Consider the following 17720-nt stretch of genomic DNA (forward strand, 5'->3'; position numbering starts at 1 on the left):
TACAATGGCATATATCAGAAGTAACTCCACTGAAGTCAAGGGAGTTACACCAGTGCAAGAGTAATCAGATTATGGCCTATTTATTCTTCCTCACGTCATGTCATCTTAAAGGACAAGATGAACATCCAAAGACAGAACATAATTTGACTTGATTCCCTGCTCTGTAAAGACTAGTCCAATAAACAAAAGAATAGTATTGCATTCTCTACAGTCCATTAGTTTGCAATATACAATGGCATGTATAGAAATCTGGACTGCGTAGTAGCAAACTTAAAACATATTTCTTTTTCAAATTCCAATGTCAGGTTGATTTAAAATCCACTATAGTCATGGAATCATAGTTCAATTTCTGTACAATGCAGGCATACCAGGAAATGATGCAATGGAAATATAAAGAGTTATGATTATTTTTCAACACAATTCAGTATATTTTCTTTTCATTGACTTGGCCCAGTCAGTTGTAATTGAGGATAATGTATTCTGAAAAATCTTCTTTACTGACAAAAATTACTTCAGAGCATCAAAATATCTTGACCTTTTGCTATTGTGTTCTTTTAAGGAATCAATGCAGGGATTCATTCTCTCTGCATCAGAGTCAGTGACCACATGAATGAGCATGGCTAGTTCCACAATATCAGTCATAGCAATAGATTTCTCAATTGCCAATGAGTAATACCCACAAATGGTAAGATTCTCAGAAAAGAGAAAAAACAAATTCTCATAGAGCCCTGTGTACTTCAGTGTAAATGAAAAATACTCCCAACAAACCTAATTTAAGGCAGTGTTAAGCAGAGAATATTACACATACAAAGGACAGGAAATTTCAGAGTAACATTTTTTCACATATGTACATTATATTAGCACCTTTTATTACATGGTCACACAAATTAAGTCAGCCATACCCTTAACGATAAATTATCAGCAGCCCTCCTTGCCACCCACCCCTCTGGATGTGTTCCAAGGTCCTTTCCTGCAGTTACTTCCCAATGGGTCTTTATTTTGACAGGAATGTGATAGTTCTCTACTCCTTTAGTAGCTAAGCCAGATTCTACACTATGACTGCCAATTTGTAGGCTTCCTGTCGACCAAATTCTGTTATTCTTGTGTTGTGGACATGGCTTAAGAGGCAAGGTGTAGGGGTAAGTGTAATACCCAAAAGGCCTACCAATGACACAGCCATGGGAAGTAGTGAAAAGGTTTGCCAGAATCTGGGAATGGGCGACAGGGGATGAATAACTTGATGATTACCTGATTTGTTCACTTCCTCTGGGGGACCAGACATTGGCTACTGTCGGAAGACAGGATACGGGCTAGATGAACCTTTGGTCTGACCCCATACAGTCTTATGTTCTTATGGCTGCATGGCTATTGGTCTTCAAATTGTACATGGAGGTCAGAGTGATTTTTTCATCAGTACCTCTGATGGCTGCTACTGTCACAAGAAAAAAACCCTATCAGTGGCTGCCCAGATAATAGGATTATATAGAAATTACAGTAAAAACCTACAGAATTCAATAGAGAATGATATCCTGTCTATAGGCTTTTGAAATATCCTATATAATTTTACAGGAGAACATAATTTTCTATTGTATTCTGTAAAGTGGTCAAAAATTTGAAGCTTTCTGTAGAAATGATTGAACCTTTCAAAAAGAATAAGTAAAACTCTGATGCATACAGTGTTGAATCCTGAAAGTCATTCAAGTGATTAATCATCAAGTCAAGGAGTCTCCTGATTTTTGAAAAATCTAGTTATTTTAGAAACTGAAGTTTTTAAAAGCTTTTAGAGATTTTAAAAGTGGAAGGGCTGCCTGTCAAGTTGAAGGAGAATTTGCTTTGGTTGTAATTAATGGGCTTACTTGTAATCTTTCAGCAATAATCAGGGGGACAATAGATATACTGTGTTCCACAAACTCTTTTTTCTTAGACTTTCATCCAATTTCAACTGCAGTCACTGTTCTCCTTAGCTTTTAAAGATTTTTAGCTCAAATTTGAATGGGAGCTGGCTTTAACCTCACTCTGTACCTTTCCATAATAAGAGTGAGTATAACCCTGCTTTAGCAAGCCGTTAGCTACTGACTATTTTGAATGGTAACAGTCTGTGCCTTGCATAATGTATAAATCCAAGAATACATGCACGCACACACAAATGCGTTACCACTTTATTAGACCATTGTACAGATGATGAGTAGAAAAGTTGAAAGTAGTATTGTCCAGAAAGAGTGTTGAATGATCTGCAGAGAAGGGCTACACTCTCTGGAGGGTATATAAACTTGCTATGTAATACCCAAAAGACCTAGCAATGACACAGCCATGGGAAGTAGTGAAAAAGTTTTCAACCTACAGTATCATTAAAAACAACTAAAAGATAATACACTATCAGTGTCCCACTGAAAAGGGGTTTGTGAACCTGTTTCACAATCGTTGTCACTTTAGAACAGATGTCCCCAAACTTGGGTCCCCGGAGCACTGGCTGGTGGTCTGTGGAGAGCTTGCTGGGTGTATTGTGCTGGCTTCTTTTCATTTTCAGCTTCCAAATTGTATTTGCTTTACTTCCTAATGTTACTTTTCCACATAAGTGGTTGCTGTAGTTGTCAAAGACCTATGTTTCTCAAAATGTGAGGGAAGTGTTTTGTGCCATCTCAAATAGGAGGGAAGTGGTCTGTGGGAATGAGAATAGCAGGGGAATTGGGATTTGGAGGTGAAATGGTACAATTTGTGTGTTAGAATATAGTTCACCCTCCCTCTAAAAATGTTTGCTAACCCCTGCCTTAGAATATATATATAGTACATTTGTGAGAAATTTATTCTTTTGGCTCTGATTTTATTTTATTTTCTAGCCTTCAGAATAAGGAACCTGAGTTCCAAATTGTCATCTTCATCTCCACAGGCAGAGGAAATAATAAATAAAATAAATCCATGGCTCTCTGCCATGGAGAGGAGTGTAAGTGGAGAGTGCTGTTTCTGTGGCATTGTCCTCTTACCTCTTCCCCTTCCTCCATGGGACTTGGGAACTGCACATGGGAAGGGCGGGGCCAGGGTTAGAAACAGGTGGAAGTAGGGGCGAGGCATTCTCCATGCATCACTTCTTCACCAACCCTATAGAAATTCTATATCAGTTTTTATATATACCTCCTTTACATGGTAGACTGAAGGGAGACCTGGCGTTCTGAGGAAAACATAGTAGAACAGACTATGGCAGCACTATTCCATTAGAACTATGCAGCCGTGTAACCCAAGTGAAGCAGTACAGCTGGGACCCTGGAAATATTTTGATAGCACATGGACAGCACCACTCACCCAGGGATTCTGCCTCAATATTAAAATATAAATACACTTTTTCATCTGTGCATCCTTCAAGAAATGAGGTTATATGGTCCTGCAGGGATTGATTATTGAGGATTAGATTAGCAGAATCTGTTCCCCTTATCAAAAGCATTACATTCCTTCTGAAGTGCATTATTAACGTTACAGCTTGGAGAAAGAAAATAGGTAGTCAATTAAAATGACACCAACTAATCAATGTCAATTTCTGTGACAGAATTCAGTTGTGTTTTGTATTACAACACCTGCACTTGTATCTACTTGTAAAAGTAATACACAAGAATTCTGTTCCATATGCAGTTACATTGTTTGCTGCATGAACATATCTTCAGCTGTCTTTGTTTTCATTATTCTAAATTTATATGTCAAATTTATTACTAGAAAGAGATAAAATAATCCATATATTATGGATAAATAATTATGAAATAGTAATTGATATTTTAATGGAAATACTAACAGACTCTTAAATCTAGTGTCATTTATAAGTATTCCCTATTATCTAGATCATTAAAAAACACACTCATGTTTGTCTGAAGGTGCCTTAGTTCAACATGTTTAGTGATATTAATTTTATATTTAAATAACAAGGATGCCATTTTGATTTTTTTTTTTAATCCTGTGTAAAGAAAGGACTCGACTTGATATTTAAAGCAGACATAAACTGGAACAAATGGAATGGCACAGCACTTATTCCTTGGAGGTATTTCCCACCTGGTGTTGACAAGATGAATTCCTACGCCATCCATGGGTCTGGAATTGGAAGAACATATGAGGCACTTTATCCAATACCTAGAGAGGATATTGAACCAGGACAGGGGCCTAATTTGTGAGTACAAAATCAGTATCTTATTTATGCTTGTTTTCTCTTTTGTCTGTGACGACTAATACAGCGAATTTGGGAAATCCTTCCTACTGCAGTGTAATGTGGTGAAAAATACTTTCAGCGTGACACAGCTAGGAATTATGAAACTGCCTTTTGGGTCTCAATCCAAAGCTCATTGAAGTCTGGAAATGGAAGTCCTTTCATTTACTTTAATAGGGTTTAGATGAAACTCCTAGAGCAGAGGCAGACTATAATCTGAAAAAATACATTTCAGCTGATGAGAATACAGAACTTCCTTTTTAAAAAGTGTTTTTCATTCACAATTATGAGAAATGTATATACTAGAGGAAATATAATACCGTGACATGCAAACAAACTGTAGAGAGCATATTCCACTAGTTCTTCCCCGTTCATTAATGGATCCAATTCAAGTTTCCAGTACTAATTTACAAAGCCCTGGTTGAACAAAGCACCTAAGCAGGTGCTTGATTTTAAGCAAAAAAGTCCCTTCAAAGTCTCCATTGGCGTTTTTGTCCCAGATGGGTCATGATTTTTTTAAAATTATGGGCTGGATTTGCAGCTCTGCTCTGGCTGCTTTGCGCTGTTCTGGATGCAAAGCGGACATAAAGTCATTTGTTCCAGTATGTGAGGATTCCCCCTATGCAGGGAAATACTCAGGTAGAATAGAACTACTATATAAGCTCCTACTCCACCCTCTCTCCTGACCCCAGAGCAGGACACAGCTATGCTGTCCCTAAACTGCAGCAATCTTTGCCAAAAAGGTTTCTTATGGTGTCTTTACATTGTAGCTGGGGAGCAAGCCTCACAGCCCAGGTAGATAGGGCTTCAGCTGCCATGCTAAAAATAGTTGTGTGGACATTGTAGCTCTCATGGAGACTCAGCCTAGCCACCCAACTCCTAGGCTTGCTCCCAGCTGCAGTGTAGACATAGCCCTGGTCTACACTAGGACTTTAGGTCAAATTTAGCAGCATTAAATCGATGTAAACCTGCACCCGTCCACACGATGAAGCCCTTTATTTCGACTTAAAGGGCTCTTAAAATCGATTTCCTTACTCCACCCCTGACAAGTGGATTAGCGCTTAAATCGGCCTTGCCGGGTCGAATTTGGGGTACTGTGGACACAATTCGACGGTATTGGCCTCCGGGAGTTATCCCAGAGTGCTCCATTTTGACCGCTCTGGGCAGCACTCTCAACTCAGATGCACTGGCCAGGTAGACAGGAAAAGAACCGCGAACTTTTGAATCTCATTTCCTGTTTGGCCAGCGTGGCAAGCTGTAGGTGACCATGCAGAGCTCATCAGCAGAGGTGACCATGATGGAGTCTCAGAATCACAAAAGAGCTCCAGCATGGACCGAACGGGAGGTACGGGATCTGATCGCTGTATGGGGAGAGGAATCCGTGCTATCAGAACTCCGTTCCAGTTTTCAAAATGCCAAAACCTTTGTCAAAATCTCCCAGGGCATGAAGGACAGAGGCCATAACAGGGACCTGAAGCAGTGCCGCGTGAAACTGAAGGAGCTGAGGCAAGCCTACCAGAAAACCAGAGAGGCGAACGGCCGCTCCGGGTCAGAGCCGCAAACATGCCGCTTCTATGATGAGCTGCATGCCATTTTAGGGGGTTCAGCCACCACTATCCCAGCCGTGTTGTTTGACTCCTTCAATGGAGATGGAGGCAATACGGAAGCAGGTTTTGGGGACGAAGAAGATGATGATGATGAGGTTGTAGATAGCTCACAGCAAGCAAGCGGAGAAACCGGTTTTCCCGACAGCCAGGAACTGTTTCTCACCCTGGACCTGGAGCCAGTACCCCCCGAACCCACCCAAGGCTGCCTCCTCGACCCAGCAGGTGGAGAAGGGACCTCCGGTGAGTGTACCTTTTAAAATACTATACATGGTTTAAAAGCAAGCATGTGAAAGGATTACTTTGCCCTGGCATTCGCGGCTTTCCTGGATATACTCCCAAAGCCTTTGCAAAAGGTTTCTGGGGAGGGCAGACTTATTGCGTCCTTCATGGTAGGACACTTTACCACTCCAGGCCAGTAACACGTACTTGGGAATCATTGTACAACAAAGCATTGCAGTGTATGTTTGCTGGCGTTCGAACAACATCCGTTCTTTATCTCTGTGTTATCCTCAGGAGAGTGAGATATAATCCATGGTCACCTGGTTGAAATAGGGTGCTTTTCTTCAGGGGACACTCAGAGGAGCCCATTCCTGCTGGGCTGTTTGCCTGCGGCTGAACAGAAATGTTCCCCGCTGTTAGCCACAGGGAGGGGGGAGGGTTGAGGGGGGTAGCCACGCAGTGGGGGGAGGCAAAATGCGACCTTGTAACGAAAGCACATGTGCTATGTATGTAATGTTAACAGCAAGGTTTACCCTGAAAGAGTGTAGCCAGTGTTTTATAAAATGTGTCTTTTTAAATACCGCTGTCCCTTTTTTTTTCTCCACCAGTTGCATGTGTTTCAGTGATCACAGGATCTTCTCCTTCCTAGAGGCTAGTGAAGATTAGAAAGAAAAAAAAAAACGCACTCGAGATGAAATGTTCTCCGAGCTCATGCTGTCCTCCCACACTGACAGAGCACAGACGAATGCGTGGAGGCAAATAATGTCAGACTGCAGGAAAGCACAAAATGACCGGGAGGAGAGGTGGCGGGCTGAAGAGAGTAAGTGGCGGGCTGAAGAGAGGGCTGAAGCTCGAATGTGGCGGCAGCGTGATGAGAGGAGGCAGGATTCAATGCTGAGGCTGCTGGAGGACCAAACCAGTATGCCCCAGTGTATGGTTGAGCTGCAGCAAAGGCAGCTGGAGCACAGACTGCCACTACAGCCCCTGTGTAACCAACCGCCCTCCTCCCCAAGTTCCATAGCCTCCACACCCAGACGCCCAAGAACGCGGTGGGGGGGCCACCAGCCAACCAGCCACTCCGCCACAGAGGATTGCCCAAAAAAAAGAAGGCTGTCATTCAATAAATTTTAAAGTTGTAAACTTTTAAAGTGCTGGGTGGCATTTTCCTTCCCTCCTCCACTACCCCTCCTGGGCTACCTTGGTAGTCATCCCCCTATTTGTGTGATGAATGAATAAAGAATGCATGAATGTGAAGCAACAATGACTTTATTGCCTCTGCAAGCGGTGATCGAAGGGAGGAGGAGAGGGTGGTTAGCTTACAGGGAAGTAGAGTGAACCAAGGGGCAGGGGGTTTCATCAAGGAGAAACAAACAGAACTTTCACACCGTAGCCTGGCCAGTCATGAAACTGGTTTTCAAAGCTTCTCTGATGCGTACCGCGCCTTCCTGTGCTCTTCTAACCGCCTTGGTGTCTGGCTGCGCGTAACCAGCAGCCAGGCGATTTGCCTCAACCTCCCACCCCGCCATAAACGTCTCCCCCTTACTCTCACAGATATTGTGGAGCACACAGCAAGCAGTAATAACAGTGGGAATATTGGTTTCGCTGAGGTCTAAGCGAGTCAGTAAACTGCGCCAGCGCGCCTTTAAACATCCAAATGCACATTCTACCACCATTCTGCACTTGCTCAGCCTGTAGTTGAACAGCTCCTGACTACTGTCCAGGCTGCCTGTGTACGGCTTCATGAGCCATGGCATTAAGGGGTAGGCTGGGTCCCCAAGGATACATATAGGCATTTCAACATCCCCAACAGTTATTTTCTGGTCTGGGAATAAAGTCCCTTCTTGCAGCTTTTGAAACAGACCAGAGTTCCTGAAGATGCGAGCGTCATGTACCTTTCCCGGCCATCCCATGTTGATGTTGGTGAAATGTCCCTTGTGATCCACCAGAGCTTGCAGCACTATTGAAAAGTACCCCTTGCGGTTTATGTACTTGGCGGCTTGGTGCTCCGGTGCCAAGATAGGGATATGGGTTCCGTCTATGGCCCCACCGCAGTTAGGGAATCCCATTGCAGCAAAGCCATCCACTATGACCTGCACATTTCCCAGAGTCACTACCCTTGATATCAGCAGATCTTTGATTGCGTGGGCTACTTGCATCACAGCAGCCCCAACAGTAGATTTGCCCACTCCAAATTGATTCCCAACTGACCGGTAGCTGTCTGGCGTTGCAAGCTTCCACAGGGCTATCGCCACTCGCTTCTCAACTGTGAGGGCTGCTCTCATCTTGGTATTCATGCGCTTCAGGGCAGGGGAAAGCAAGTCACAAAGTTCCATGAAAGTGCCCTTACGCATGCGAAAGTTTCGCAGCCACTGGGAATCGTCCCAGACCCGCAACACTATGCGGTCCCACCAGTCTGTGCTTGTTTCCCGAGCCCAGAATCGGCGTTCCACAGCATGAACCTGCCCCATGATGCATGCATTGGCAGGGCCCATGCTTTCAGAGAAATCTGTGTCCATGTCCTGATCACTCACGTGACCGCGCTGACGTCGCCTCCCCGCCCGGTATCGCTTTGCCAGGTTCTGGTGCTGCATATACTGCTGGATAATGCATGTGGTGTTTAATGTGCTCCTAATTGCCAAAGTGAGCTGAGCGGCCTCCATGCTTGCCTTGGTATGGCGTCCGCACAAGAAAAAGGCGTGGAATGATTGTCTGCCGTTGCTCTGACGGAGGGAGGGGCGACTGACGACACGGCTTACAGGGTTGGCTTCAGGGAGCTAAAATCAACAAAGGGGGTGGCTTTACATCAAGGAGTATTTCAGGCAGGACTTCACGGAGGGCTCCAATAAGAAATGGTGCACCTAAGTTATTGTTCTTATTGGAACAAGGAGGTTAGCCTGGCCTCTGATTGATACATGGCTAGATTTACCTCGCTGCACCTTCTCTGTGAGTGACTGCAGTGTGACCTAGAGAAATGAGTCCCCTAGATGGGGGAGGAGGCAAATGAGTACAAAACAAATCTGGTCTATTTCTTGTTTTGATCCACTCCATCTATCTTTTACATCTTTGGCTGGCAGCAGACGGTGCAGAAGGACTGCATGCCATCCACATCTCATGGCTGCTCGGCAGAAGACGGTGCAGTAGGACTGCTAGCAATCCGTATCGCCTGCCCGCTCACCATAAGACAGTTCAATAGGACTGACTGCAGGACTAAAGAGAATGACCTGGTCAAGTCACTCCAAATTTAGTCCCTGCGCCCACGTCTGCCCAGGCGCTCCCAGCCGACGTGGCCAGGAGCACCTCGGACATGACGAGGACGGCTACCGTCTGCTGTACTACTGTACCGTCTGCTGCCAGAAGGCAATGGGTTGCTGCTACTGTGTAGCAATGCCGTACCGCATCTGCCAGCACCCAGGAGACATATGGTGATGGTTACCTGAGCGGGCTCCATGCTTGCGGTGGTATGGCGTCTGCACAGGTAACTCAGGAAAAAAGGTGCGAAACGATTGTCTGCCCTTGCCTTCACGGAGGGAGGGAGGGAACGGGGGCCTGACAATATGTACCCAGAACCACCCGCGACAATGTTTTAGCCCCATCAGGCATTGGGATCTCAACCCAGAATTCCAATGGGCAGCGGAGACTGCGGGAACTGTGGGATAGCTACCCACAGTGCAACGCTCCGGAAGTCGACGCTAGCCTCGGTACTGCGGAAGCACTCCGCCGAGTTAATGCACTTAGAGCATTTTCTGTGGGGACACACACACACAAATATGTAAAACCGATTTCTAAAAAACCGACTTCTATAAATTCGACCTTATTCCGTAGTGTAGACATACCCATAGTCTTAGAGCCAGAGGTAGCTGGATATAAGTTAGAGGGAGCAGCCTTTGAATGAGTTAATTCTTTTTGGCTTTGTCAGCCAAATGACCTTTAAGTTTTTGGTCACAATTTTGTGTGCTAAATTATTTGTGGGCACAAATGATAGTTTTTTGATATCTATTTGATTTGTGAGAGCAAAAGCAGCATTTGTGTCCTCAGTAATTTGACCTTGAAATACTATTTCAGCTGGCATAGTTAAAATATTGACATTTACTGCTTGCAGGAGTTACAATGACTAGAGCATTTGTCATCTTTTCTGTTCAAAAGAGAGGGAATCCCACAAATAGAGCTGTGAAAGTGAATACTGAACTGCAATAACTGTCAAGATTTTAATAGCATCTACTATATTTACCCCCAGAAATGATTATGTGCACGAAAGTATAGGGTCCAGTGATTGTGTGTGGTGTTCTGAGTGCAGATTTTGGTTCCAGCTCACCTTTGAAGCAAACTGTTCATTTTGAAGTGTATTATTAAAGTGAGTATTGAAACTTGTATTCTTTACTTACAAGTTGCTTTTTTTTTATGCCTGTTTCTCACCAATAGCCATCGTCTGGAGTATTTCAAAAAGTTCAGTCTAAAGTGGATTATGGGAGAGAACTGGGAGCAACCTGCATCAGACCTATGGAAATAGCTTAATCAGTGTCTACAATCAAGTAACTCTCTAAATCACAAACACAGTTATTAGAAAACAAAACAAACCCAAACAAAACACCCTTACCCTCAAATTATTTAAAAGTATATTTTCAAATTGCTGGAACTAAGTTGTATTGTGTCACAGCTTCAAATTGATGTGGCAATTAAAATAAATAATTTAAGAGGCTGTTTCTTTTGATCATGTTTTGTTTTATATTGATTCTTTTTAACCTTTAAATGATAAAAAGGGGATAATGGGTGTTTTAACCACTCTTTCAAGGCATGTTTTAACTTTATAAGAGGTGTTTTAGGAAGATAATAGAAACCAATTAAATTATTTTGATCTGTCTATGAAATACAAATGATACTAATAGTAAGCTAGACACTAGTGGTGCAGTCAAGAAAAGAGTGTCTAGCCCAGGTAAGCTCTGTAGTCACAAAAGCCACTTCCTAGTGTGGGTGTGGGAGAGAAGTATCCCTGTCTAGCAGCTGAAGGCTGTCTAATTATAGCCATTATGGAATTTTTTCCCTTCTCTGGTTTGGAGTCTGACTTTGCAGATTACCATGTAATATATTTCAGTGTGACTTTTGGGAAATACTGTTGGGGGAGTTACTAAAACCAGGTATTATCCTTGATAGAGGAACATCAGTCTGTTGGATAGATGTTTTTTTAAAGGGACCATGATGCAGACTCATGGTGCTCTCAGAGGATGAAGCTGGAGATCAGCATAAAGACATAAACTAAGGCACTATATCGTGCAATATTTACTTTCACCTCTACAAAAAATTATTCTATTCTCTTCAGGGTCCAATACCACACAGATTACTCTTTTTGGATTATAAGGAGAACTTTTGCTCCAAAACAAAATAAGGGGGCAGGACAGTTACTCAACTCTTAGAGGAAATCTTACAAAAAAAGAGAGTACAGAATTTAGACTGTAAAATTTTAGGGCAGATGCTGCCTTTTATTATGTGTTTTGCACAGTGCCCTGCACGATAGGGGACACTGGCTAGGGCTTCTGGGTGCTATTGTAATACAAATAACAAAAACATAATAAAGGAAGTGAAGCTCATATGCATGAGTTCTTTCTCCCCAGACAGCTCCACAACTTGCCACCATGGAGCTTTTCACTTTGGTGCTAGAAAACGTCCGCGGCAGGCCAGCCTTTCCCCTGGAGCCACATGGATCTCAAAAGATCTGTAGGTTCTAGAGGCTGAAAACTTTGCTGCTTCTACAAAAGATGAATTCCACTCTACCCCACTGAAAGAAATCAGATTAAACTACAGAATGGAAATCTTTCACTGTTGTCAGAGGTGATCTAGTCAATAGAAGATAAGCTGTTAGTTCCAGTAACATCAAAACTAATCATGATTGCTTAAAGTACATAAGCAGAATTGCTGTAAGTGGTCTATTAATAACTACTCTGTTTTGAACTTAGATTTTTATAGATGCCTGGAAGTACTAGAGTTGATTATAGGGTCTTTTTCCTTTACAAATGTTGGTTTTCAGGGTAATTTTCACTGGACTATTACCGACCATTCAAGGTGTCCTGTGCTATCTTATCCAGTTGTCAGGCATCGATAAAATACTGCAATCCACGAAGCAGGTGATAATCAGTCTATTTTCCTGCCTACAGGCATTCCACATCATTTGCTGATTTTAGAACTTTTCAGACTCTAGTAAAGTGGATTTTGGAGTTCATATACCAGTAGTCCAACAATGAGACAAAATGGAAACACAGTGTAGTTAAGTGTATTGCACAGTTATGTGCGTTTCTAGAAGCTGAATCAAATATGATCCTGGCTTAAGTAGGCAGAACTCCTCGTGAAATCAGCTCCAGAGCTGAATTTGGCCCAATATCTTTAAAGCCTTCTCTTGCATTCCTTATAATGTCACCTTAAATGTGAGTTTAGGAACTTTAAATGAAAGTGTGTAAAGTTCTCTTTGCAGAGTGTTATTAACTAGAGGGATTCTGGATTAATTCAACAGCCAGGTCTGTTCTTTCAGCCATAAGCCATGCTGTCAGGGAAACTTAATTACACTTTAAGTGGGATGCAAATGAGTTGTGACACTACATCATTTCACATGAAAGGTTCATTACTTACATTAACTTGCACAATGCTCTCTCCTAAGCATAAGCCTCATTACAATTTTTCTATTTTTTAACATGGTTAAATGTGAGGAGGACTTTTACTTTTAATATGTTCATTCTTAACTGCATGTCCATTTTAATCATTTAAGCTTTAAGCTGTTGCATTTATTAAATCAGTATAAAATGAACCAACATATCCATACAACACACTGAAATAGAAGTCAGATACATCATGTCTGTTCCCACCAGCTCATTCTGAATTCGTTTATCCTTTTTACATGCAGAGCTGTGGCATGTTAACTTGATATAGACATCTATCTTTAGATCTCTATGTGACTGGCATGTATGCTTCTCTACAGGTGGGTGGGAAGAAAATATCATAGTTTTTAGTGCTATAACCAAAATAATCCTGAGTTGTTTAACAACTTAATAATCATCAATTTAGGATGACCAAAAATTGGTAAGCAGCGAATCAAGGATCAGTTGTTGAGTCAAAAAAGAAAATACCACATAATATGTCTTAAATACCTAGGGAGCCAATAAAAACCAGTTGCCTAATAGAGGTTGGTCTTTATAAAGGACCAGTGTGGTAGTACTGGACACGGTGGGGATAGTTTGAAGTAGTTAAGACAGAAGATTGTCCTTTGGAAGTAGTGCTTTTTATCCAGGTTTCACTGTGCATTTTTTCTTCCATCTCTGAATGCTGCATAGTATATTTATTTGTACATTTCCACCCCTCCTCCTCCTATACCTATGGTTTTTTTTAATACCTCTCATATTTTGAGGTGGCAGCAATTCTGGTCCACTGAATTACTACTTCTTTACCAAAGTATAGGATCAATATGGAGCAGTGTTATAAAATATATTGTAAAAACAGCTATTCTATCTCTTAGGTGCTGATTTTCAATGTACATAATAAGAAAAGGAGTACTCGTGGCACCTTAGAGACTAACAAATTTATTTGAGCATAAGCTTTCATGAGCTACAGCTCACTTCATCGGATGCATTTTTTCCACTGAATGCGTCCAATGAAGTGAGCTGTAGCCCATGAAAGCTTATGCTCAAATTGGTTAGTCTCTAAGGTGCCACAAGTACTCCTTTTCTTTTTGCGAATACAGACTAACACGGCTGCTACTCTGAAAAATGTACATAATGTGACCAATATATATATAAATAAATTTAATCAAAGCTGCCCAGCCTCAATGAGAAAGTTCTGAAAAGTACATTTATGTCAAAATGAAGCAATTCTTTCTTGGACCCATTCATATATCTGGTAATAAAGTTATTTTCAAACCCAGACTAGCTTTGATCATCAATTAGATAAACCTCAAATTGCAGCTAAAGCAGAGTCATGGAGTCAAGACTCCTGGGTTCTATTTTCACATCAGCCAATAATTTGTTATTTGACTTTAAGCAACTCATATTTTTTCTTGTTGAATTTAGTGCTCATGCAAAATGTTGAGTTTGTCTCCCTGGTGATCTTCTGGCAATTGAAGTTCAGTACTTACACACACCAGATATGGGAAAAACAGGGATCAGTGCTAGTTTCCCTGTATTTTCCTGCCTATATGCTTTACCTCTGATCTCAAGGGATGAAATGACCATTCTATTTCCAGGCCCATTCAGGCCCCAATAAGCAAATGACTTAAGTTACATGCTTAGCTTTAAGCATGTGAGTAGTCCCATTGATTTCAATGGGATCACTATGGAATGGGACTACTCGCTGAAATCCGTGGGACTACTCATGTGCTTAAACAGCAGGATCTGAGTCATTGGCTTTTTTTTTGCTGAGACTGCCAGCAAGGGTGCCTGTTATCATTAATGATGTTTGTGATCTGGACATCTGACTATAGGGAAGTCAACTACCACCAACAAACCCTTTACGTTTAGGCCACTGAAGAGTCATCAGATGGTAGTAACTTCTAATTGGTACTAACCTGGATTTGAAATAGAAACCAAGAGACAAAATGTGTCATATACCATTAGCAATCACCTGAACTACCCATCCCTTGGCAAATCACATCTCTCTCTCTATATATATATAAACTTTTTTGTGAAAGGCATATTTCATTGATTTCTTGCACTGTGACAATTACAAAAATAGATGAGCCAAAAAATGCATAGATGAGCAACTGCTCATTACTTGGTGGTCTATTTCAGTGGAAGGATTGGCAGGGTGAAGAAATAAATGCCTATTACTTGATCAGTATAAGCCCCTTCCTCATTCTTAATTTTCCTGTGATTTTATGTAAACAATGATACAATAGGGAACTGCTAATGGAAAATTTATTAGGTAAGCAGTCTCCCTGTGACCTTTCATTTTGTGCATCTTTGAAATAAATATAACAATGGCTCATTTCACTGCAAAAGGTCTGCAGTGTTTAAGAGTATCCAAATTGATAAACAGTTTCTCCCCAGCAACAAAATAATGTGCATCTTCTCGAGGGACTTTGAATATCATCAGTCTTTCTCTTTGTTTTTTTCCATCCCTCTTCCATTAGACTATAATATGAAAGTGTCCGGATCTCAAAAGTTTCACACTAATTTTGGAACCCATGTGCAACTGCTTGTTTGTCAGTTTTGCGTTTACATTGCAACTGCCAAACAATATTCCACTGCAGACTAAATACTCTTGAGCCACATTTCTAGAGCTGAAAAATGGCACATGCTTAACAGTCCTTGTGCCACCAAACCAATTTTAATCTTTCCATTGCGTTGATAATATCTGCATTGTTATATCAGCACTGCTTCAGTTAAAAATGGAACTGGTTGGAAAATGAAAATGAAATGAACATTTTTCTAAAAGAATTGTCCCTTTTTTGTTGAAAAATTTCTAATTTAGAAGTTCAAAAAAAATTTGATCAGCTCTTGATAAAATATGATATCTTACATTTGAGTTCTTGTCTTCAGGAAACGTTGATTTATTTTAGAGCTGTTTTTGATTCCTGAAAATATGATAGTTAGAGATGGCTGTGATTTATAATGTTGTTGTGTAGTGCCTTAAATTCTGTGACAACTATTTGGACAGGCAGAGTACAGTAGTGCTGACTACACGGATCGTCCAGAGCCCCAACTCATATGTCCCAATAGCTAACAATGTACACTGTTGCATTGTCTTTTATGATAAGTTAGCATCATGAAGAACACTGCCACTTTACTGGTCCCTTTCTGAGATAGAGCTGAATTATGATCACAGCCTACCAGGGATTGGTGACATGAGCTTCAACCTTTCTGCAGAAAGTAGAAGAAAGTGTTCCCAGGCAGGCATGGAGAGGTGAAGATAACAATAAACTGTCTTGTAAACCCAGTTGCTTTTGCTCAATCCCAGAATCTGTTACTCCAGCACGGGGAATTACCATCTTATTTCACAGAGAGAAGCCACAACTAGGATCCACTAAGAACAAGCCAAACAGAGGACCAGAAGCACAATGCACTCCTTCCAAGATTTTAGCCCATTCACTCAAGAAATAGTTATAGAAGTGCTAATGGTAATTAGGACCACCACCTATGGTTTAACACTTGGATAGGAAAAGATAGTAGAGAACAGCTGGGACTCCTATTAAAATCAACTGTCAGTACCTCCTTTGGGTTTAGATTGTGCCTTTTAAGCACTGCTATATGTAAGGGGCAATGTGTAGCTGGACCAGTCTAGGAAAAGGCCCAAGGAGGAACTGTGACTCAGAATCACAATTCCCTCTTTGTGCCAAGAGGAAAATAATTTGCTACAAGTCCCTTACAGATGCAACATCTTCCCTCTCACAGCAGCTCAACTGTGCTGGCTGGTGTATTGGGGCAGAGGTTGGCTCCTGTGCCTTCTTCCTCCCTTCTCCCTCAAGGGAAGTAGTGGCTTCATGCATCCTGCTCTTTCCACTGTGCCTAGAGCAGAGGTCCATGCAGGAGAAGCAGGGAGCAGGGGTGATGTTGAAATGATTATTTACGCAGGCTATTATCAAGACACTAATTTAACCATAAATTCCTTTATTAAATCCAAAGGCCAAATCGTATTTATACAATTGCTATAATGTCTTAAAGCCTAAATAATAAGCAATTTACTACATCCAAACAGTAACAAAACATTTATAATTATTTGATCAAGATACTTACAAATGGACAGAATCCAGGGGTGCTTACACCTATATTGGTCGGCTCCAGCATATTCAGCAGGTATTAGCAAGGACCCCCTTAAGAGTCTACTTTTACACCCTTTAACAAGTGATGTCATTGCCAATTGCTGACTTCAGCTAAAAACCAATCAGCGATAGTTCACCCTTATTTCCAGTCTTAATCCAGATAAGATTTATAACCTCCTTTATTCGTAAGGTTTTTCCTCCCTATCTCTTCCCTTCCTTCATGCTGTCCAACAGTTTTTCATTTGCGCTTAGGCTCACATAGATCTTAATTTATTCGATTCCACTGGTGTGTGGGGTGGAAAGGACCATGTTGGCTCTTTTAAAGACAGATTCTGTTTGTCTTATTTAAAACCTTCTGCAATCACTACTATAGGTCAGAGGCCTTGTTAGAAATATGCTCTTCTTTCATTAGCTTTTCTTTGAAGCAGACATCCTCCCTACTGATTTCCTTCTGGCCTTAGAACTCATTACTTTCAAAGCCTTTCTTTTACTTGCTAGTTGGAGCCTTTCTTTAAAATGCATATTTCTTTAACCAAACTTAACTCTAATTTTATATTTATTCTTCAGGGGCATTACTGCCCCTTTCACCTCTATGCCATTTATATACATTGAATTTTTTCCAGTATTTAGGTAGGCCAGTGGTGGACTGGCGAGAAACTGTATGGTGGATCAGAGAATGATAATGAAAACTGGAGAGGAATTTGATGCGGGTGCAAATGATTTTATGGGATGAGATGAGAAGTGACAAGATTGAACAGGGAGTGCAGACAAATCAGAGCACAAAGGAGCTAACATAAATTAAGCCTGGAGGAAGAGACAGTGTATTCATCTATTAATTGTATTAAGTAATCCCCATTCTTAAATAAATGGATGATAATAAAATTACTTCCCTCTCATAGACATAACCATGTTAGTATTTATTCAGCTAGTATGAAAAAAAAGTTTTTAATATACATAAACTTTAAGGTAAATTTTGGGA

The 17720-nt window shown here is 41.3% G+C and overlaps 1 protein-coding gene across 6 annotated transcripts in view; it reads left to right on the plus strand.

The window, feature by feature from the left end:
* The window catches only part of LOC102944152 (UPF0462 protein C4orf33 homolog), a 61199-nt gene that overhangs the window by 17606 nt on the left and 25873 nt on the right, over positions 1 to 17720 (plus strand). For 3 of the 6 annotated variants that reach the window (XM_043545585.1, XM_027821629.2, XM_037897209.1), the window contains 2 exons: positions 3948 to 4147; positions 10429 to 10710. In XM_043545585.1, the coding sequence (XP_043401520.1) occupies positions 3948 to 4147; positions 10429 to 10516 (288 nt within the window). In that variant the 3' untranslated portion in view covers positions 10517 to 10710. Of the gene's footprint in view, positions 1 to 3947; positions 4148 to 5624; positions 6031 to 6617; positions 7155 to 10428; positions 10711 to 17720 lie in introns of those variants that run through there. The other 3 variants (XM_043545586.1, XM_043545587.1, XM_043545588.1) reach the window with 3 other exon arrangements.

This window comes from Chelonia mydas, chromosome 4 (assembly GCF_015237465.2).
Source record: "Chelonia mydas isolate rCheMyd1 chromosome 4, rCheMyd1.pri.v2, whole genome shotgun sequence".
NCBI classification, from domain to species: domain Eukaryota; kingdom Metazoa; phylum Chordata; order Testudines; family Cheloniidae; genus Chelonia; species Chelonia mydas.